Below are 21798 nucleotides of genomic sequence, written 5' to 3'. Positions count from 1 at the left end.
AAGAAGCATCGCCCCTTTTTATACCCAGTTGGTAGGATATACCGCTGAAGTTAAAAGCCCGATGCCGAGAATTGCCTCAAGCGACATGGGTATATATATGTGTGTGTGTCTTGTGTCTTGTGTCTTGTTTAGTTCAGAGTTTCCCGCCGTGTGTACTGATCTATATTAGGTCTTCTTGCTGGACGACGGGCGACTTGCGGAACAGTCGCTTGTTTTGAGGAGAAGCTTGAACAAGAGACATCCTCCCTCGAGCCCCCAACCACATCTTGCATCCAAAAGTAGGCGCCGACGGCAGCGCTAGATGGAGTCGTCTATACTCATAGGCAAACCTCTGTCCAAGAAAAGAATTGTAGGACAAAGAACCGCGTATGTGAGAGGGTGGGATCAAGGGTAGGCGGTCGAGAGAAAGTGTGCGTCCCTTATTTCCGTCAGCTGTGAAAGGAAATTGTGATATGAGTGGGAGCAAGGGCGTCGCAGGAAAGGGGATTAGTCGCACTCAAGGCTATTCTGATCCGGCTATTGGCCTTGCCAGAAGTATGTAAAAGGAGCAATCAAAATAACCTGCCAAAACCAATGCGCTGTGTCAGCTGGACCAATGCAAGAATCAGTGTCGTTTGCTAGCTGCTGTATACAGTAGCTAGTAAGGAGTCTCACTTCACATCTACCATGTAAATTCGATGGATAAAAAGGGATCTCGATGTGTGTTATTGTATTATTTATCAAGAATCTGTCAGGTTAATCCATCAGGTGCCACGCCATTCATTCATTAGGCGCTGTAGCTCTACACTGCTCAATCTGTCACATGGCCCGCCCCGTGTCTGGCCAGGGCCACAAGTCATCTCTTCCAACAGCACCAACGGGTTTTGGACGTTGTCTCAACAACATTCCGTCTCAAGGCCATGGCTTTTGAGAAACAAGATTGGCCGGGAGGGAGGGGGCAGACATGCACGTTCCGCGGAGCTCGAGAACTCGTACATCGACGAAAACAGGCGAACATAAACATGGCCAGGCAGATTGTGCCTGCCGAGACAAACCTGCATCTCATCATCCGTGTCACAAAACGCTTTTTCTTTGCTTGTGTAGCATTCTGTATGTGCCATTATTCCTCATATTTGCAAGACCTAACGCCATTCAACCTTTCCACCAATCCACTGGTGGCTGTTATGCCCCATGCAACAATAGCCGGCTGATGCAATGATGCAGATCGTTGTGAAATTCTTATCACATGCACTGCTGGAAGAACGTGAAGTCAAACCAAGACCCGCCCCCGAAACCAAATCAGGTCGATGATGGATAGGCCTGGCAGCCCCTCACATATCGAAGTGTGAATTACCAAAAGGCTCGTCGTGCCCCCCGGTTCGTACAATCCCGCTCATGCGGTTGTTGGCTTTTCGGAGGTCAATGTCATCAATGTCGTCCCATTCATTATCCCGACGAGAATCCATCTCGTCATCGTCGTAGCGCCCACCCATATGGTCATCCAACGCATTCTCGTCAACAAATGTGAAGCCCTGGAAGTTGGCTTGTGTCGTGGGAGAAAGTGGCGTCGAGTTCGCAAAGCCTGTCGATAGCGCGTGAGCTCTTTCATTGAGAGATCCGGCTTGGCCCAGGGCGTTGGTAAACTCGGGGTCGAAATAAGAAACGTCCGTCTCCGACTTCAACTTGGGCTTAAAGGGCGGTGTGATGAGCTTTTTGGACAATGCCTCCCAGTCAACATCGGCAAAGAAGGGGTGCCGCTTCAACTCTTCCGCATCGTCAACTGCTCCAAGACGGTGCTTAGGGTTTCTGTTCAAGAGTCCCTTCACAAAATTCCTGCCCTCTTGCGACAGAGTATCTCGGGGAAGCGAACTTTGCCGAAGGCAATGTTCTTGTACATTTGCTGAGTATCCTCCGCGTAAAAGGGGCTCCAGCCACAGCACATCTCAAAAACCAGGACGCCCAGCGACCAGAAATCAACCATCTTGGTATAGCCAGCCTCGTCCAGTAACACCTCAGGCGCCAGGTATTCTGTGGTTCCGCAGAAAGTGTTTGTCGTGTCGTTCTTCGTAAGGTTGGCCTTCGAAAGGCCGAAATCGCACAGAGCGATGTGTCCGTTGGCGTCCAACAGGATGTTCTCCGGCTTGAGATCGCGATAGACGATATCGCTGTGGTGAAGATGTTGAATGGCCAAGATCAGCTCGGCAATATAAAACTTGGCCCTCTTTTCGTCGAAACGGCCTTCTTTCTGAAGATGCCAGAATAACTCGCCTCCAGACATGTAGTCAGTGACCAGGAACAGATCACCCGATGTCTGAAATGAGAACTTGAGTCCCACAATGAAGGCCGACTCCGACATGGCCGTTCGCACCAAGATGTTTCGCTCGCCTACTGTGTGCGCAACCTCTTTCTTTTGCACAATGACCTTTTTTGAGAGCACTTTCATGGCATAGATGCGATTCGAGTCCTTCTTCCGAACTTGATAAACCTGTCCGAACGTACCCTTGCCGATGAGCCTGAGGATCTGGAAGTCTTCAGGTCCGTAATGCTTCTTGTCTGTGTGCTGGAAAATCGTTTCAACGTAGATTTCGCCCGTGGGGGCGTTTTCTTCCATGGTGTCGGCGTGGCCTTTCAGAGGGAACCATCCTCTGACAGGAATGTCCTTTGTAGCTTGGAAATCAATATGTCCCAAGAGATCCTCCCCATTTGCACCATGATCATATACCGACACGTCAACCGACATGTCCGTATCCACAACATCACTGGAAACTGTCAGCTACCCTGCTTCATGGCGGTCAGCTCTGGAGGAGGCTTACAAAAGCGCCTCGGCATCCCATTTAGGGCTGGTGAAAGACCGTTTCGGGCGGTTTCGGAACGTATGCTGATCAGATATGCTCGTGCTACTGCTTTGCCGACTTTTCATAGGGATGGCCATCGGGCGACCGGAATCACTGGTTTGTCTTTGGATCGGGACGCCTCCAACTCCGGGCGGGGGTGCATCTAGTTCGTCTTCGTCCTCAAAGGTTCTCGGACCAGGTGATATAAGCTCGTTCCGTTGGAATACGGCCACAACGTATGGGTCTCGACTCTTGCGCAAGCCTCGACCTTCCAAGATCTTAATAATCAGTTTTCCCTTCTGCGAAGGAAGCCCAGAGCTGGCGCCACCTCCGCTCTTTTCAGATACGGGGGTGTCGCGACCACTAGCTGCTTCCACCACATCCCCATTGCTCCGCGACTGGTCGCTTTCTGAGCGCGACAGCGGCTCGGGCTTGGGGGGTGGCTGTGTGGATGAGCTTGCTCGGGTAGGCGTAGAATTGCCACTCTTATTCGCGGCACCATTTGTTAGCTTCTTCAGCCGATCAACAGACACGGACTTGGATGAAAGAGGGCCAGCAGAATCCAAGGGAGGGCGGGCTCCGGAAGGAGAACTGGGGGTGATATTGGTGGTGGTGGTGGAAGCAACGCAGCCGCTGGGGTTGGATAAGTGGGTCGCATGGACAGTAGAGGCGGTGACGACATTGGTAAGGGGACTCGCCAGACTCGCTCTGCGGGACTGCATCTGTGCAAGTTCCGAGGTCGACTTCTTCTGGCTGGACTGGGGTAGGGAACCAACATCAAAGCTGCCTCTCGAAGACACACCCCCGGCATCACTGCCCACCTCACTCAACCTCACACCCGTCTCCGATGGGGTTTTGGAGCAGGGCGGCGTTGGGTAAGGATTGGTTTGTGAATGTGAGGCTGCCGGCTGGGAGGAGGACTCGGCTTCTGCCGCCGGCGTTACTCTCTCATGAGGTAAGAGAGGTAAAGCCTCGGTTGCGGAGTCCTTGCCATCTTGGGTAGGCAGTGGTTCCGGCAGAGCAGTCTTCTTGTTGGCATCCTTCTCTTCCTGATGCGGGGCAGAAGACTCGGCTTCAGTTTCTCGTGCTCGGGAGGTGGAGGGCGTGCGAGAAAAGAAATTCAGAGAGGAAGAACCAACCTGGCTGAAATAACTCATGATGCCCGGCAGCCTCTTGTCCTGGAGGTCAGGCTGCGGTGTTGCAATGCCTGACCGGGGAGTATCAGACCCTATCTGGTCTCCACTTTCCTCATCTCCCGCGCTTTGCCTGGGTTTATCGTTAGAGCCAGCCATGTTGACGAAGTTAAGTTGCTTTCCGGCAACGAGACAGTGTGACCAAGGTGTGATGTTTCAGTGCCTGCAGGACGACGGGCTAAAGACGTGCAGAAGAGATGGGGTCGTGAGATGGGGGAATGGGATAAAAACGACAGCAATGCTGTTAACGCTAAAAAAAAGTAGCCACACGGAGAGAGAGGAAGTTAGGGTGGCTTTCGGATCAGGAGCATCTCAAAACAGCAGAGTTCGCAGTATGAGAAGTCGCTCATCCCTAGGTCACCACGATGCGAATGATGAGGTAGTGAGAAAAAGTAGGACAAGAGAACGTATGAGAGCTAGCACTTGCTGTATGGGAAAATGGAACATGTCACACAAGATTTTGCTCCGAGAATTTGTAGGGAACCAGGGCTTGCAGAGAGCAACCCATGTGAAGAGCCATGTGGTGGAAGGTTAAAAGTGGGGGGTGTATCGCGAAAGTCTCATTGTGAAGGTCGGTATGGGTGGGGGAGAGAGCCCAATAGACAGACAAGCGCATTTGCCCTGCAGCCTTTTTTGGAGGGGGGTCCGACGGGTTTGAGGGCGAGAGCTATTTAGGTGACGCCGGGCGACGAGTCAGACCCTCTCTCTCCCTCTCGTCATCAGCCCCGGGGGCAGCAGTAGCCTGTCGACGGGTTTGGTTCGCTGGAAAGGGCCCATGGGCCATGGCTGAACCCGCCGTCCCATGTAAGTTGGGAGTAATAATGCTTCTGCTTGCTGTCCCTGGGTCCCTCTCTCTGTCGCTCGCTCTATAGCCCCATGGCGCGCCTATCGTGGACAGGCGTCGTCTGGCAGTGCTTCGACCCAATGATGCCATGTTCAAAACGCACTGCGCCCAACCCCCATGGGTGCCAGAGGGCCAAAGTGGTCGGTCGTCATGCAACGCCCAGCACCCAGCAGCTTCATCGTCGCAGGCACTTGCCTGACTCGAAGCGGAGCCCTGCCATGTAATGAAAGGCCGAGATGGGGACTCCTAGTGAAGGCGCCAAAACGGACCGCTTGAGTCGCTTCGGTACAAGGTGCAAACAGGCTACTGCTACGACTACTACCCCTCGCCCATGAAATCTGCAACCTAGGCCGGAGTTCTTGGGGAAGATCAGGGTCCATCTCTGGACGCAAATCTGGCACTGGCACCCGCCGGGACCGCGGCAAAGCGACCTGGCTAAATGGGCCAGGAGAACAAGAGTAAACACGTGTAATAGGAGTGGCAGATGGCAGGGTGATGGGTCTCTTCCGGCCTTGGTAAACAACCGATAAGGTGAGGCAGCGTGTAGCAAGGGAAAAATGGCTCGAATTGTGAAGCAGCCAGTGCATGGGATAGCGGAGCGAAGAAAAAGGCCCGTAATGAACGATATGGGGAGGGCGGATGCAAGGAAGTGAAGAAGTGGAAATTGATGTGCTTACTTTGACATCATTGCCTGAGTTGCCCGCCGAAGCAGGTCGTAGCCACCATCGGCACCAGACATTGTTTGCGGCGAGCGAAGAGAAGGGGTTCTGTCGCCCAATGCCAGGCCCGTGGGGGAGGGGAAATCGAAACAAAGAAGAATTCGAGATTGGCGATGGCAAGCCGGTGGGTGCAGGTCGATGATCGTCGCCTATAACGAAAAGGATGCTCTGCTGAGAATTTTGGTGGTGATGGTTGTTGTAGTAGGTAGGTAGAGTAGTGGTAGTGGTTGTAGGCGTAGTCCTTTGTTTGGCGGTGGTTGTAGTGCGGTACAAGTGATATTGAAGATGAGATGGGTTGAGAGAGCTGCTGTTACTTGCTGCGGCTGCGGGCGTAGGGGGAGTCTCTGATTTTTGGTGCGAGGTGAGGGGGGGCGGATCTTGGGATTTTGGGTAGAGGCTGGTTCGCTCTGACGGGATTGACTTGATGACTGATGGAGATAGCAAGTGGGCAATAGGAAAAAAGCTGGGCAAGGTACAGAGGAAAAAAAGGGAGGGTCTTGCTCTTCGTCGCTGCACAATTGTTGGCAGGAACAGCAACAATTGTAGGTAGGAGCTAGTAGCTGGGAGGACACCACAGCGCAGACACCGACACCACTGAATGAATCCACCATACACATCAGAAACATAGCAGGGAATGAGTGGATTGGCTCTTTTGGTTTTCACGGATTCCGATTCTTTTGGCTGCTTCTCTCTCGCTGCGTCTCGCCGTGTCCAGTCGGTCTTGTCGTCTGTCTGTCTGTCTTCTGCTTTCTGCTTTCTGCTGTAAGCCAACCCAGTCCAGGCCCGTTGTGTCTTGTTTCTTCTCGGGCTTCCAGAGAGGAATCGAAGTGAATGTACTGGCTGGAATGGCGGAGAGCGAAGGGGTCGAGTGGTGGGCACTGGACGCTGGACGCTGGGCAAAAGTCAGGATAGGCCCAAGTGGCCTGGCAAGCCTAATGGCTGGGTTCGCCCGTATGGCGGGGCTCAGCTCCGTAGTGAGGTAATTCGGTCCCAATCGTGCAGCACTGGATGAGGGTCCTCTTCGATTGATGCGAGAACAGGCTTCTTCTGCTTCCAAGTACCCTCTTTAAAACTAGCTGGCAAGCTGGCTCTTGTCTAGATACCGTATTCTGCCGAAGTCGAACCCCGACTGCGCAATTCCGAGCGTCTTGATTTGATACCAGGGTGGACTATGCTCGATTACTGTAAGTAATCAACCCCACCACTCCCACCAGCCCAGACCTGTCCCTGGATAACCGGCTCCTCTATGTGTGTCAAGGTGTGTCCTTTCTACAGTGCATTAGGCGGATGGTCGTATAGTACCAGTAAGTGACAAGTAACTCCAAGTAGCTTGTTTCTAGCTCGATTCGAGACGCCTTCTCTTATTTCTTTTTCTTTTTCCCCTTCTTTTAATATTAGATTGAAGCATCATAGCAGCAGTGCGGACCCGGGCTGCTAATAATAAAACGAAACGACATTGTGTCCTAACGAAGATAGACAGCTAACTAACAACCGTATATACCCTTTTCGTCGACAAAAGGGGGGATTGATCGACAGTGGGGGGCGCTGAGCTGGAGTTACATATGTAGGGAATATATTCAAATGCGCATGGGCATTCCAACTTGTCAAGTAGACCCGATGAGTATCGGGGTCGTCTTTCCACGTCAATGGTCCAATCAGCCGAGGGAAGGGGGATATGTACATCCGAACGGAATAAAGGAACAGGCAGCCAGATGAAACGAGAGGCTGGAGATTTGCCGATTGACCATGACGACGGGATGCCAGCAAGATGAGATAAGTCATGCAAATTTGTACCGTGGAAAATTATAGCGTCTAGAGTTCCGTACAAGTGATCTGTGTCTGTATATGGCAGCTATGTGAGAAGGTATGCACGAGTGTGCCGTGCCATGCAACCGGCACTCGGAGACAGGCCGGCGACTGCATTCATACGTTGGATTGGAATCCTTGGGTCCCGGGTTCCTTTCTTTCATGTTGGGTGGGAAACGGGAAACGCCCAGTGCAGCATTTGCCATTTGCTTCCAAAAACGACAATACGCGGGTTGGGTTGGTGGACGGTGAGTGGGGCAAAAAGGCAGATCGTAGCTACTCTACTAGGGGGGCTCTTAGCAACGCGGGCAAAAAGCGATCGATCTTTTTTTTCTGGTAAAAAGGATATGCCGGGGGCGGCACGATGATTATGATGTTGAGACCAAGGTCACAGAAAGAAAGCGGCATATACGCCCGCCCTCTCTCTCTCTCTCCTCTCGGTTGTTGCACCCGTCAGTCGACGTACGTGCAGCACATGTCGTACACGTACGTACATACATGCATACATACATGATACGACGGGATACAGAACAGGGTAAGCTGTGAGATGGACTTGAGATGAGGCGGCCTGGGTGCCGAGCCGCTTAGAAGGGACGAGATTCGGGAAAAGGGTTCTCTTCCTGTCTTTCTCCAACTAAAAAAAGACTGCTTTGGACTCCAAACGGGGCCAGGAAAATTTGGGGTGCTTCCAGACCATTCATTAAATTCAGATCGAATAATGCCAAGGGGGTCGGTCTTCTTATGCCTTGTGATAGATGACAGTCAGTCCGAGAAGTGATCGGATACAGTCAGCCAGCCAGCCGACATCAGTCTATGCAACAAAGGGCCTCAGCCACCGTTTCTTTGTGCATGTGTACTTCAGTCTTCAGGTAGCTAGCCCCCTTCGCTCATGATGCCGGATCGGGCAGCTCTATGTGCTATCGGTCTGCATGGAGGCAGGCCATCCTTATTCCCAGAGCAAAGCACAATCGAGCAGTTTATTTTTATGCTACCCTCCCACGCCGTTCGAATCTAGTAACGCGATCAATCAAGCCCAGCTAGCCTAGGCGGTAGACCGATACTGTCAACTGTCTGTACCTGGTACCCCTACCTCAACCCCCAACTTTCAGCGTTCCGGCGGCCCCTTATCGGACATACATACGAACGGGGTTTCCGACGTTGGGCCATAATTGAAAAAAGGGGGGTCTCACCGTCTCACACACAACCTTATCGGAGGCTCCTTCTTTCGCCGCTTTGTAGAGGTGTGTGGGTGTGTGTGTGTGTGTATGTGTTTGTGGGTGCTGCTGGCCCGGCCCCCCAACAACAACGCTGAGTCGTGACGAGGATGTGACGCCCGTCCGGTGACGTGCTGGCTCGCAGTAGTTTTAGGGTCCTCGTCTGTCTGCCTGTCTGTCTGTCTGCCCAACCCGAGAAAAGAGAGGAGACAAGACATGATCCGAATCACGACACGACAGACACCAGCTATTGGGTTCGGGTTACCCAGCTAACCTTGTATCCGGTTGACGGTATTACCATATTTTGGTAAGTGGAAATGCTTTTTTCCTGTCGCATGTCTCACCCGGGCCTGTTTCAACGCACCAACAGGTTCTCGCCCGCCGGAAGGCTGCCGAGAAACCAGGCAAGTCATCAGCCGCATGTTCGACTGATAGATGCCGTAAAAAGCATGCTTCTTTTCCTGGGTCGGGACTTCTGCTAAATCGGGGGACCGACCATGCTGTACACACACATTCAGATTCAGATTCAGCTTGCACCTTGCACCTTGCACCTTGCCAAGCCTCTTATGCCACCTACGTAACATTCCATTGCCACACACTCCGTTGGATCATTGCATACGTATCCTGGGCCAGGTGGTGAGCTGTTGTATGTGGACTGTAAGTATTGCTGCATGCGGCCAGCGCTTCGGACAGCAGTGCCATGGCATTTTACACGCGATGCACAATAAAGTCCGCATATAGGATAGGTCGATTGGCCATGCGTTTTGTTATATGGCCATGTCATTCATTCCTCGCAGCATTGGGGTCCGGCCTGTGGCCTGCGGCATGCCCGCACACCGCCAGACACTCCAATTAGTGGATGTGCTCGATATCCAGATCAGGGAATCGGATATTGCAGGCAATCCATGGCTATATGGAAATGAAAGCGAGAAAGTAAGATAGACGGCGGTAGCAATTGTCGGTTTATTACAGTTAATTGGTGACCTTGATATCGACGTACGACGTACCACAACGAATAGGGAGACGGCTCTGGACTCGTCAGTGGAAACTCTGCTGAGTCATCGTCCTTCGCTATCCCGCCAGCGAGTCAGCGTGTGCCATCTATTTGATTTGGAAAACCCGTCTGCCGCCCAGCCATTGGACGACTCACATGCCAATAGCCACCTGCCTTGTTATAGGCGGGAGGGCCGGGAAGCAGAGAATGCTTCTGGAATATCTGTCAAGGCGCAACTAGGGCCCAAGGAGCGAGGAGAGGAGGTTCTCGGTCCCGCGGCAGGGATCGTCTCTATCTTCTTTTTTCCCTTTCGGGCAACCCTCGAACATGTGTTGTCGTTCGGTCGTCAGTCAATCGTTCTCGTGTCGGTCTGCGACTATCAGCTCACAGCCACCGCGAAGTCGAACGACGTGGGCCGGTCTAGATTGCTTGTTTCTTCCCCGTATCGGCTGGGCATCGCTCTTTGTCCCAGTCTGGTCACAGAGTAGGCAACGGTCAACCCATCATCCATCCCGTAAGCAAGAGCAGAGCAGCAATTTGCTTGCTTCTTCATTCAAGCGGTCGGGCCATCGTGTCGGGAATGCTCTCTCCCATTTGGCGCCATCATGGACCAACCACCTTCCCCCTCCTTCTCCCCCAGTTCCATCTCCCTGTTCCACCCCGGATTTGCATCGTGCACGCTCCACACACACACACACGCTCGCACTCTTCCTGATTCTTTCTTTGTTTCCGTGACACACCATTGCACCAGGGCCGAGGCGAAGCGAGAGCAGCGACTCGGATGAAACCACCTGCGCTTACCGCCGTGCATGTCTAGGTCGACCCCGACTGACGGGTCGGAACACCTGTTCGCATCATCGGGGCTTGTTATGCGGATGCTAACGTAATCTGCAACCCAAGAGTCGGGTCCAAGAAAAGAACCCCCTCACTGATACGAGCATGACTAGGGACACAGATCAAGGCATGAAGTTCGTGTGAGAACGGCATGTCAGTGACATAGCATTGGATTGGCTGAGTGAAGTCTATCTAGAACCCCCATGAGGGATCAAGATCCATCACTATCAACAGAGATGGGTTCATCGCCCTGAACTGGGGCTCAGACGGGACTTTCCATCCGTGACCGGCCAAAAGGAAAGGGCATCGCGCATAGAGCTGAAATGAAACGCCTGTGAAGAGAAAAGTGCCATCGCCATGGACCATATGTTTAGTCATATGCTGTGTGTATGTGTGTCCAGTGATCTGGTCCAGACCATCCAAACTGAGCCCCTTTGAGATTCGGTACGCCGCCTTCTCCAAATTTCAAGCTTGCTTGCTCGTCGCAAGCGAACATATATCGACTAACGACTGGTATCAGGAGGTGGAGATGATTTAGAATGCAAACAGACAGCCTGCTCAGTCGTAGTTCTTGCAGGTGGACGATGTCAGTTCCACCACAAATACGACATCGCACAGGAGGCTTATCGGCTGTTCTTCTTAATCCGCTTGACTAGGGGCTTATCATCATCGGACGACAGGTCGCCAGGAGAGGGTTCAAAGGTGTCGTCGAACAAATCCCTGCGCTTGCGGCTGGCCTTGACCTTCTTCTTTTTCGGGGAGTGGGAGCAGGGGTCGGGACAAGGGAACAGACAGGTCAGTTGCTGTGCTCATCACCTCATCTTTCACTTCGTCCTTGTACTCATCCTGCTCCTCCTCCTTGTAGACGTTGGGGGAATCGTAGTACGCTGCGCTCATCTCCTCCTCATCCTGAACATCATCACCATCTTGGTCCTTCCTGGCGGCGCGAACGGCGGCGAGAATGGGGGCGAATTCTGACTCCGCAGAGTGAGGAACCTCATCCTTGATCATCTCGCGTAGTGCAGGGTTCATCTTCACACGAATGGTGTCCGTATTGGGAGTAGCAAGCTCAAACGCTGGTGAAAGTTCACGATCAGGATCTTGCGGGGAGCGTCCTAGCGTGACAGAACGGTCCAAACGAGACGACAGGTTTTCGCCGGCAATGGCAGAGCCCAAAGTTGGGGTCAGGTACTCAATCTTCACATGGTAGCCGGCCGACGGTCCGGCCTCTGATGGGGCGTAGCAGGGCGACGGGCCAGACTCCGAAGGGTAGGGCTCCTCCTTGTACTTGTAAGGTTGGAGTTCGCCGGTATCAGCATCAGCAGCCATTGCGTACGAGGCCGTCTGTCCGTTCACCTGAGCCTTCATGAGCTCGTACTCGCCCTTGGGGGCGTACTTCTTGATGGCGGGCAAGTAGGGTCGGAGCTCATCGCGGCCCTTTTGAGAGCGGTAGTAGGCATAACGCTCAGCAGCGTCAACCTGGTTGAAGTCCTCGTCGTCGAGCTGGGGAAACCCGCGGAAGGCGTTGGCTCGTCGCACGATCTCGGGCATGTCTCCTTCATAGTACTCGTCAAGGAGCCACCTGTGTTGCATTAAGCTTGTGGTTAGTCTACTATAGATGCAAGGGTGTAGCAGAAGCAGGGTGAAAGAAAATGCAGGTGCAAGTGCGAATGTGAGTGATCTACTTACTCGTAGTAGCCTGTCATGTCAACACCTCCGTGCCACAGAAGGCTGGGGGCAACCACCATGTCCGCGTCTCCAGGGAAAGCATTGATGATACGATCCATCATGATGTTGATATTTGCGGGCTTTTTATCTGCCCGAATCTCGGCATCTCTAGCTCTTTTCATCGCGAGGGCCTTCAATCGCATGTCGTCGGTTTCGACCGGCCACTTGTTCTTCTCGGGTAGATTTGTTCTCACGACTTGGCTCTTGATCTCATTAGGAAGACCCTGCATTTTCTTCGCGAACTCTAGCTCCTAGGGTTTCGTTATGTCAGCCACACATACATGCTTAGACGTGAAAAGAAACCCCTAAGCGGTTTGTGAAACAATTATCAACTTACCTTTCTACCGGGGCCACCTAGACGATGCTGAGAGCTAGGAGGCGAGGGCAACTCATTCTTGACCTTGTTCTTACATCGTTCCTCTTTTGAGGGAGGTTTTCCAAGAACAAATGGCTTGTGCTTGGGCTGGGGCGTGGCCATGGACTTGGACTTGGATTTGCGTGCCATCTTCACAATGTGTTGCAGTATCGTGATCTTGGAATGAAGGAGTTGCAAGAACAACCGATGTTCAAAGCGATGATCTTGAATTCGATGGGACAGACTGGGGGCTTTCCCCTCTTGCTTCTTTTGTGCGTTGAATGAGGGAAGAGAAAGCGTGTGAATGGGTTGGGTGGCGATGGAAGGAAATGGTTGAGGTCAAGGATGGAGATCGTTGATGGGACCAAAGAACGAAATAGTCGATCGGGTCCAGGAAGAAAAAGAAGAAGAAGAAGAAGAAGAAAAGGAAGAAAGTGAGCCATGTAACAATCGGGGAAACAAATAATTAGAATGGGTGAATCTTCTGATCTTGCTACTCACTCAATAGGGATTGTTTTCTCTATGTACTTCATGATGGCATTCACAACCGATTGTTGTATTCAGACGATTGTGTGATATCTTGACACCCGAATCCCGGTGATAATTATATTATCACGGTGAGTCGTGAAGTACCTTTGTACCTATGATATTGTCCAGGACATCGTCAATTAATTCATCTCCTTCATGAAAGTGGTTTTTTTCTCCTCGTGTGAGCTCGTCTAAGGGGTCAACCTTCATGCTAGACACAGATGCCATCCACAATCCAGTGAGCAAGAAAGCAGACGGGGATAACATAGGAAAAAGTGAGCAATTGTTGGCATTCGGTGGTTCCTGCTCATCTCGTATACTGCCATAAAGGAGTCACTGCATGGTCTATACAAACTCAGCAAGCCTATAAGAAGCACTTCTGAAATTCCATTTGACTTCTCCCTCTTCAAACCACTCCTCTTTTATGTCCTAAAGCCCATTTCCAAAGTCAATCACTGGCAACCATTACGCCTGTTGATATTCCCAGTCTGTACTTGAACTTACTAATCAACCTTTATGATCAGTCAGGAGACCAACTGTACAAGTTGTGCCGTAATGCCATAAAGAGCTGGTGCCGCCCCTCGCAATCATGTGAGGAAGCAGAGATCGCTGTATCTTGTCTACCGGTAAAAGAGCCATGGATCATCGAAATGGACTGCGGCCCTGGCGCCTTGGGCACTTGTCACTGCAAAGTCTCCTGAGTACCTAAGCGACTCGGAACAGTTTATCAGGCCTTGATGTTCCTACTCGTACAGCCACTTTGAGGAACCCATTAGCAGATCGTACGCTCGTGACGAAACAATGTGGTAGTAAAGACGAACCACTTTGATGTGATTAAATAAGTTGATTGAGCAAGCCTTTCCAACATACAAAGGTTACGTCCCTCAGGGGTGGCTATGACACCTACGCGCAAGCGGAAGCAGAGACGGAAGGGAAGCTCACTGTTACATACCTCTGTCCACTGACCAGTGGTCACCTACATATATAGCCCTGCCTGATGACTGCCAGTTGTCCAAATGCACTTGTAAGTCGGTAGACGTTTATCATCCTTCCTCTGGAGATTCGGCTGTGTGTCCATGATCCGTTGGACTGGAACACATCGCAATTGTGTGACGTCTATCGAATTCCTTTGATATGGGTAGGCAGATTGCTTAATTTCGATCACCTTCTCCCGAGATTCTGTAAGCCGTAATAGTTCTTGGGGGTTTTTTTTTATAAACTTGCGTGAACTTGTATACTGCTGCTCCGGACCAAATAGTAATACTCCCACAATCCATACCGATATAAGAACAAAGAGATATGGGGGTAAAACAGTTTCCTGCTACTTCGGCTGCCTACTGCTGCTGACAAGGAGACCTTATGCCTGCTTTGGAGACATCCCCAAGCCCAATATCCTATCATGGTAGCCTCATCTCCCATCTTCCTTCGTTTTTCTGCCACCACCTGTATAGTTTAGCCTACAGCCGCTTCCAGCCACTCGCTCACTCTGTCGCCAGCTGGGTTGAGATCTCCGCGGACGAGGTCAGTAACCAGGCAATCGTCATACTACCTACCAAGTGATCATACTCAGTTCTAACTTTCGATGCTAGACAGTAGTGAGGCAGGCACGAATATTGCCCTGAACAGGAACAATCCTCTTGATGGGATCGTGGAGGTATAACTTAAAAAGACGATATCCCATTATCACCAGCTTGCTCTACAAGGGGCTACATCAAAATGGCCTCGTCTAGATAAGGGAGATGATGAATGATCTACACTGGCGCATATGCAATGCGACCTACCATGTGTCTAACAGCAGGAAGTCCCCCTGACGGTGAAACAAAGTATGGAAACTTAGTTACTACGCCCCCTAATACTATAATTACATGATTGCCGTTGACCTAGACTATGAACGAATTGGGTAGTTGAAGAAAATGCAGGTATGTAATGCGACTACTATAACCCGTCGTTATATCAGAGGGGATGTTTAGATATTTAGCGGGAGGGAATGAAACACGAGATCGGAAGATATCACACAGTAGCAAGCCGTTGGATCACTCATATCGGGTCTGCTGAGGTATCGAAGCAGGGGGGAAAGTCACTTCATCCAGACAACTATAACGGACATTTGTGTAGGGAAGAGCAAAGATTATGAATCCAATGAAACGCGCATAGGGGGAAAATTGCTGTGTGTTGTGATGTTACCTCTTATCACCCTGCTCTGCCCGTCTAAGTAATTCCCTAGCAAGGCGCGTGATGGCTTCTGACTTGTCCACCCGGAATTCGAGAGGAAGACATGCATTCGCATAAACGATTCAACCCTCCTCTCTCCCTTCGCCCTCTGTCTCTCTCCTATTCCTCCAACTTGAGCAACCCTATGGTTGCTCGCCCGTCCACCTGCTTTCCCCATCCTCAGAACAACAAAAGAGTATCGGTTGATTATATATTGCGAGTAGCTCCCGTTCTGTACTCGAGTAGCGAGTCCGATGTAGGCGCATATGCGTATGTGTGCTCGTCGTAAAAGTAATTATGGTCAAGTTCGTTTGGCCTTCGGCGGACCGATCCATCCTCGTCGTTCCAAGACTTGGCTTTGGCCTTGGCAAATGCTTGGTTGTTCCGTATCATCGCGTCCAATGATCGTCGGGGCTCCGCATTCTTTACAGACACAGCTCGCAACAGTCGGCGCAACACTCACACCCCTCTTCGCAGACGCAGCAACAGCAGAGCGCGGCCAAGCAGGCGGTCAGGCAGTTACTCGAGCCGCTCTTCTGCTGAGGGGGAGGAGCCTGCTGCTGGTAGCCCATGGGAGGCTGGCCCTGAGGAGGGTAGTATTGTCCCGGGGGAGGGCCGTAAGCCTAAAAATCGATGTGTCAGTAGGTGCGCGCGCATGTTCTCAGTTAAAACCCCAGTTCTTATCCGTCAATCAAGCGATTGAGCGGACGCTGGGAGACGGGAAAAGCAGAGAAAGCCGAAGCGTAGCAAAGCCTGAGCTTTTGCGACATTCACCCGAAGCTTCGGAATTCGATGTCGCGATCACACTTTCTGATCGGTCGGGTGGCGGGCGATTGACATGAAGTTCGAGAGAGAGAGAGAAATTGAGAGAACGTACAGGCTGAGGCTGCTGAGGGTAGTAGCCGCCCTGGGGGGAGGAGGGCCCTGCTGGTAGTAACCTTGGTTGGACATGATGAAAGTATTGTGTTGTTGGTTCTGCGCTGTAGAATTGGTAATGATTGTCAGTCTTGGCCGAGTCGCAAGATGATGCACGCCGAGAGAAATTGAGAGATTCGCGAAAGGATGGGAAAGTGATGGAGTGAGGTTCAACCAAGCCTACCAAGCCTGCCAAGCCAAGTGCCAATTCATCGATGCCAAGGCGGCTTGGGTCAGAAAGCTTGGGGGGTTGGCGGTTCGTATCAGACCGGATCTGACAGGCGCAGGCGGGAAACAAAAACGACAACAACAACAATAACGTGGCCATCATCAGCGTACGTACCTAGTCGCAAGAAATTTATGGACGTGGAATTGAGGGTTTCTTCCTTTCTTGATACCGGTCAAGAAAGCAGAGGAGATTGCCGACGTTTTGTGTTTGTAGGAGAGAAGTAGTAATCGAAGAGAAGATGTAAGATGCCAGGATGGACGAACGGGCGAAACAACAAAAGGGCCAGAATCAAGCCTGGCTGTCTGGGTGTGCCGTGCGGCGTCGGCCAAGGGTCAAGTACTGTCAGTAAGTACTTGCGCAAGATGGCAGACGGATTGGGATGCAGGATCGAATGCAGGCTCAGGCTCAGGCTCAGGCGCAGGCGCAGGGTCAGGGTCACAGATGCGCTTCCGATCCTCCTTGGACGCCCCCAAGTTTCAACCAGACTATCACCGAATTGATGGTTAATTCCACATTCAATGTACCGGACTACGCTATATCAGGAAACACCCTGCCATTCTCGCTCGCAATCAAATGACAGCGTTTCCATGCCCATTGAACCGCACTCGGCTGGGATAATGTACATACATAATGCGCGTCCACTACCCCACAATGGCCACTCCGAGCCTTCGACGACGTGCGTAAGCATAGCCACTTTGGAAGATGTTTGGCCACCTGATCTACTGTTCAGATGACTGATACTGGCGGCGATGCTGATGGTATCGCGGGTAACCGTCGATTTGTTCCAGCAAATCAGCCACACCCTGGGCCCCCCTCCGACCCTCCCCCGAGGCTGCAAGGGGGTAGGGGGCTAAATCATGAGTGGGACTCTCCTGGGAGGCCTGTTTTCTGATCTGCTATTCGCGAAGACAGTGACTGGCCGCTGACAGGTCTCACTGCATACCTATGTATTGCCTACTTTATCGAAACCTTTTCCCTCTGATCCTATTAGTACATAGCCACCCGAGAGGCAATTTACAATACATATCTTCTGAACCCTACTGCTTATATGCTGGGAAGTGGTGTGTGTGTGTGTTCGTACTCGATTGGCCTGCCTCGCCGAAAATTGGTGTCGGTCGCAACCGCAAGCATTCGCATTTCTCCTGTCTCTCCTTTACACTGGCGACACACAGACTTGTATTGGCAGGTTTGTGGCTCAGTTTGTATACTTACCTACCCCGTACAAGATGCCGTGGTTTCGCTCTTTGTTTTCCTCTCTACTTAACCGAGTTCTTGTGAGACATGGGCCACAACTTCTATGCGTCATGGTAATCGTTCAACTGAGGGCTGAGGCCGGGCAGGAACATATTCGTTTGACGATGTACCGAGATCCTTCCACGGGAGAGTAACAAGGCGAAATATTTCGATCTCCATAGCTAATGAGAAAAAAAAATAGTTTCCCCCCAAAAGATCACGTATCTGGCTCTATGGAATCCATGGATTCAATGCTTAAACCTTCTTCTATTAGCATGTAAGTGTAAGTGACGTGAAAGGAAGAAGTTACATGCAGGTTCCTGACAAGAGGTGACATGTACCTTATCCACTGCATGTGCCGAGATATCCGTTCCACTTGGATGGGGGGCCTGGCCGTCATCAATCAGAGCAATCCAAACAAGAGATGGGACGACAACGCAGCAGGCAGATTGCGGATTGGGTACCAAACATTTCCCCTACATATCTCTCCGCCGCCGCTAGGGGCATCGTAGGCCGCCAAGACCTGCGGCTGTTGATGTACTGCAACTGCACAACCTTCGTGAAGCTGGAGATGCTGGCAAACAGGCTAAGGACCGCCATAGGAAGAGAGAGAGAGAGTAGGTATTAACACGTCTTCTGGAGACATGGATCAATGCCAGGAATCCTGATACAGGGTTGGCCTCGAGAATAAAGTTTAGGCTAGGTAGATGTCTGCTGCTGCTGCTACGAGCCATCACGAAACGGGATCTCCGGATGACATTGAAGCGTTCAATGCGTGTGTAGCCCTAGGTCGGTCTCACGTGCATCTTCCCATCCAACACGAAAATTACGGGTTGTACACACCCAAAAGAACCCGACATCATTGTTGGGCAAGAAGAGGGTGCTGCTTCTGCACAATATTTATCAAAGGACGCACATTCAACGTTAGAGCCGCGCGCATTATGAGCCATGGGAACGAACCCCTTTTCTCTTCCTAGGTGATTTTTTGAACATGCTCCTACATATATTCTCTAGTAAACAAGCAGGCTATTTTTCATTTTCCCCCGTAAACACCGGCTTTCGATCGAAATTGGCCATATTTAGCATAGCCATAGGTATGCCATAGCTCCTCATCCCGTAACACTCTATTGGTCCAGTTCGACGTAGTTGGCAGGGAAAAGACCTGTGTCTCCATTGTAGTGGCCGAACCACCAATCGTCGTCGGGGAACTCGAGGTTAGTGACCGTGGCTCCCTCAGGGAAGCTCAGCTCTATATTTTGTGTTAGTCGGGTGTCTACTAGTTAAATCGGATTTTTAATATGCACATACCGTTATCCTCGGCGGCCTCGTAGTCGAACTGGGCAGTGGCAGTTGGTCCGGAACCACCAGCCTGGGCTGGCGCAGGCTCGGGCTCAGCAGCTGCGGGAGGGGAGGAGGAGGCATAGATGCCGCAGGCGCCTCGGGCGCCTGCTCCTCCTCATCGTCGACTAACTCAACGTAGTTGCTGGGGAAAAGGCCGCTTTCGCCCGTCGAGTTCGTACCCATCCACCAGTCCTCGTCGACCATCTCAATGTTCGTGACATACTCGCCTTCGCGGAGTTCCAGCTCATTGTCCTCCGCCTTTTCGTAGTCATATTGGATCAGAGCTCGGCGGCCTCCAGATGTCGCGCCCTGAACATCAGTGACCGCATCCTGGCCGAACTGTTCTTGCGCAACGGCGGCTGCTGATGCGCGAGGGTCCTGTTCTTCCTCTTCTGCCGGAAGGTCCTCCTCTCTCGGCAACTCCTGCTCGATGGGCCGTGTCGGGAGAGATCGCGGCGGCTCGTGGGCGGGCTCAAGTTCCGGCTCAGGACCACGGGCAACAGGCATGGCAACCTGGATGGGCTCTTGCTCCTCTTCCTCCTCTTCGTCAGTGACGGGTGGTGGACGAGGTGGCATACCGGGCAGCGCAAAACCGCCTGTTGGTGCATCCTCATTTGGTCGGTTGCCCATGGGCGGTGGCGGAGGGCCGGACTCCTCCTCTTCGTCGTCACGGGTTGCTGCGTATGCCGCGGCACCGGCGCCAATACCAGCCGCCGCACCTACACCGGCAGCAGCCCCGATCGGCGCAGCACCCTTGAAGCGGTCGCGCAGAGCACCAATACCCCCGAAGGTGATGAGGGAGCCTGCTGCTCCTCCTGGCTTGTGGCTGTCTCGCCAGTTTTCTGGCCAGCGATTCCCCGGGAAAACGCGGGAGGTTGGACGGGTGCCCAACTCTTCCCACTATAACCACTCTTCCAGCCGCCTGCTTGACCACTAGCCTGCGGCGAGATTGGGTTCGCAGCCCCAGACGAAGCCGGAGCAGGGCTGGGCGCACCACCACCTTGAGCAGCCTTCTTCTCGGCCCACAGCTGTGCAGGGGTCTTGCCGGCCGAGTCGGCAAACTTTCTGCCTGCAGCGCCAAGCTGGCCGCCGCTGCTACCAGTAGCGGTAGGGCCAAGGAGACCGAAGCCTCCCGGGTTGAGGGGCTTTGTCCCAGTGAAGCTCGAGGCTCCTCCAAACTTGTTGGCGACCTTGGGCTTCGGCATCTCGGTGATACGTTCGGACGCAGGAGGCTGGCTGAAGGCTGCACTGCGCTCTGCGACAGGCTTCGGCTGTTCGGGTGCCTCTTCGTCTGCCGGCTTCTGAGCTCGTGCTCGGATTGCGGCAATGTCAACCTTGCCGACCGGCTCGTAAGCGCCCTTAACGGTGGTGGGTCGATCGTCGGTCTTCTCCTTGGCGGCAGCGCGGATGGCAGCAATATCGACCTTGCCAACGGGCTGGTAGGCGCCCCGGACGACGCCAGGCCTGTCGTCCTCCTGAGAGCTAGCGCCCCGTGGGGGTTCTTGTTTCTGGCTCGTCAACTCGGCCATGTTGACTTTGGTGGGCTTGTAGGCAGACTCGACCTTCTCCAGGTTAGTCCTGGAGACCTGAGGTGCGTCTTCACCCCACCCATCGTCGTTGGTGTTCTGTCGTAATTGGGCATTGCGTGCGGCGACGATGGGGTTGAACGAGATGGTACCGGTGGCGCTCGTAGGGAAGACGGGCTTGCTCTTGACTGGCGGAGGAGGGCCACCAGCCGGTTTTACCGGGGCACTGCCGCCAGCTGTGTACTTGGAGCCCGAGGCATCGGCGATCTTTTGCAGGATGTTGGCGGGTTCGAGGTCGGTGTCGGAGCGGGCGGTGATTTGAACATGGTAGCCATGCAGAACTTTAGAAACGGCATTCAGATGACTGGTGAAGTAGCCCTTGGTGCGCTCTGGTACGCCGCCACCGCACTTTAACGGCAGGCAGTTAGTTTGTGGAACATTCAAGGGGCTGACGGTAGAGAACTGTAGGGGAAACGAACCCATGCGATCAAGGCATATTTGGGCAGACCGGAGTTGGGGTCCTTGATCTTGAGAAAAGCGAATTGGACACGGCCCTCGTTGAAGTCCTCAATGAGCTCGTCAAGCTCGCCCTCACCCTTGGTCTGGACTTTGAGGACGCTCTCCTTGTTGCCGCTATCTTGGAAGGCGTTGGCAAGCGGGGCTTGGACCGAGAAGAGGGCCCATTGACCGTATGTCGAAGAGCTTCCAGCTGGAGGAGCCGGGGCGTTGATGACGCCCTGGTAGCTGCTCTTGATAGAGGCACCGTTGATAGATAGGTTGAGCGACGCCATGGTGGGTGAACTTTTCCCTGAGAAGATGTTCAGGGACTTGTTGTGAGAGGGGGCAAGGAGAAGGTGACGGATTCGTTGGAGGTAAGGACAACGACCTGGCTGCCCAGTTGTGGGGGTGATGTCAGAGCGCTAACGCCCGTCGGGTACTGCTGTCTGGTTGTAGCTGGGGGGCCTAGGGGGGCCTAGGGGGCCGGCGCAGGACTACCTAAGACTGAGTGATGGATGATTGCCCAGAGAGCTCCAGCTCTTGGTAGATTGTAAATGCGATCAGGCACGAGTCAATGCATTGGGCAGTGGAAGCAAATATCAGGGAAAAGACGAATTGATATGCATAGGTGGTGGCTGGTTGCCCAATGGCCGTGAGCGTGTTCTTCGACTGGCTTCAATCTTCTTCTACCGGTGCCTGGGTGCTCGTACTTCTGTTCGTACCTCCATTACGACGGAAGTGGGCAGTGCTTGCTGCTTGCTCACCAACATGGAGTATTCGGGGGAAGGCAGATGGCAGACCACGAGGATCAGCCAGG

At 52.7% G+C, this 21798-nt stretch overlaps 4 protein-coding genes across 4 annotated transcripts; all 4 read right to left on the bottom strand.

Annotated features, from left to right (window-relative positions):
* Window positions 1–1310: 1310 nt before the first annotated feature.
* Window positions 1311–4105, bottom strand: PG998_005384 (kinase-like domain-containing protein; the record flags this gene model as incomplete). The annotated part of the gene is made up of 3 exons (XM_066872202.1): window positions 1311–1759; window positions 1828–2738; window positions 2793–4105. 3 exons carry the CDS (start codon window positions 4103–4105, stop codon window positions 1311–1313), a joined length of 2673 nt encoding a protein of 890 aa, XP_066732299.1.
* A 7008-nt stretch (window positions 4106–11113) lies between these two features.
* On the bottom strand, window positions 11114–12650 carry PG998_005383 (uncharacterized protein; the record flags this gene model as incomplete). The annotated part of the gene is made up of 3 exons (XM_066872201.1): window positions 11114–11999; window positions 12107–12396; window positions 12483–12650. The coding sequence occupies 3 exons, from the start codon at window positions 12648–12650 to the stop codon at window positions 11114–11116; spliced, it is 1344 nt and encodes a 447-aa protein (XP_066732298.1).
* Window positions 12651–15446: 2796 nt separating this feature from the next.
* Window positions 15447–16190, bottom strand: PG998_005382 (uncharacterized protein; the record flags this gene model as incomplete). Its single annotated transcript, XM_066872200.1, has 3 exons — window positions 15447–15613; window positions 15703–15862; window positions 16113–16190. 3 exons carry the CDS (start codon window positions 16188–16190, stop codon window positions 15447–15449), a joined length of 405 nt encoding a protein of 134 aa, XP_066732297.1.
* A 2550-nt stretch (window positions 16191–18740) lies between these two features.
* PG998_005381 (SH3 domain-containing protein) lies at window positions 18741–21274 on the bottom strand (the record flags this gene model as incomplete). Its single annotated transcript, XM_066872199.1, has 4 exons — window positions 18741–18863; window positions 18925–19710; window positions 19740–20891; window positions 20963–21274. 4 exons carry the CDS (start codon window positions 21272–21274, stop codon window positions 18741–18743), a joined length of 2373 nt encoding a protein of 790 aa, XP_066732296.1.
* Between the last annotated feature and the right edge of the window lie 524 nt (window positions 21275–21798).

Source organism: Apiospora kogelbergensis (genome assembly GCF_038363985.1).
Source record: "Apiospora kogelbergensis strain CBS 113332 chromosome Unknown utg000003l_segment0_segment0, whole genome shotgun sequence".
NCBI classification, from domain to species: domain Eukaryota; kingdom Fungi; phylum Ascomycota; class Sordariomycetes; order Amphisphaeriales; family Apiosporaceae; genus Apiospora; species Apiospora kogelbergensis.
Note: the sequence above shows the minus strand (reverse complement) of the source record. Positions and strands in the feature narration are given on the sequence as shown.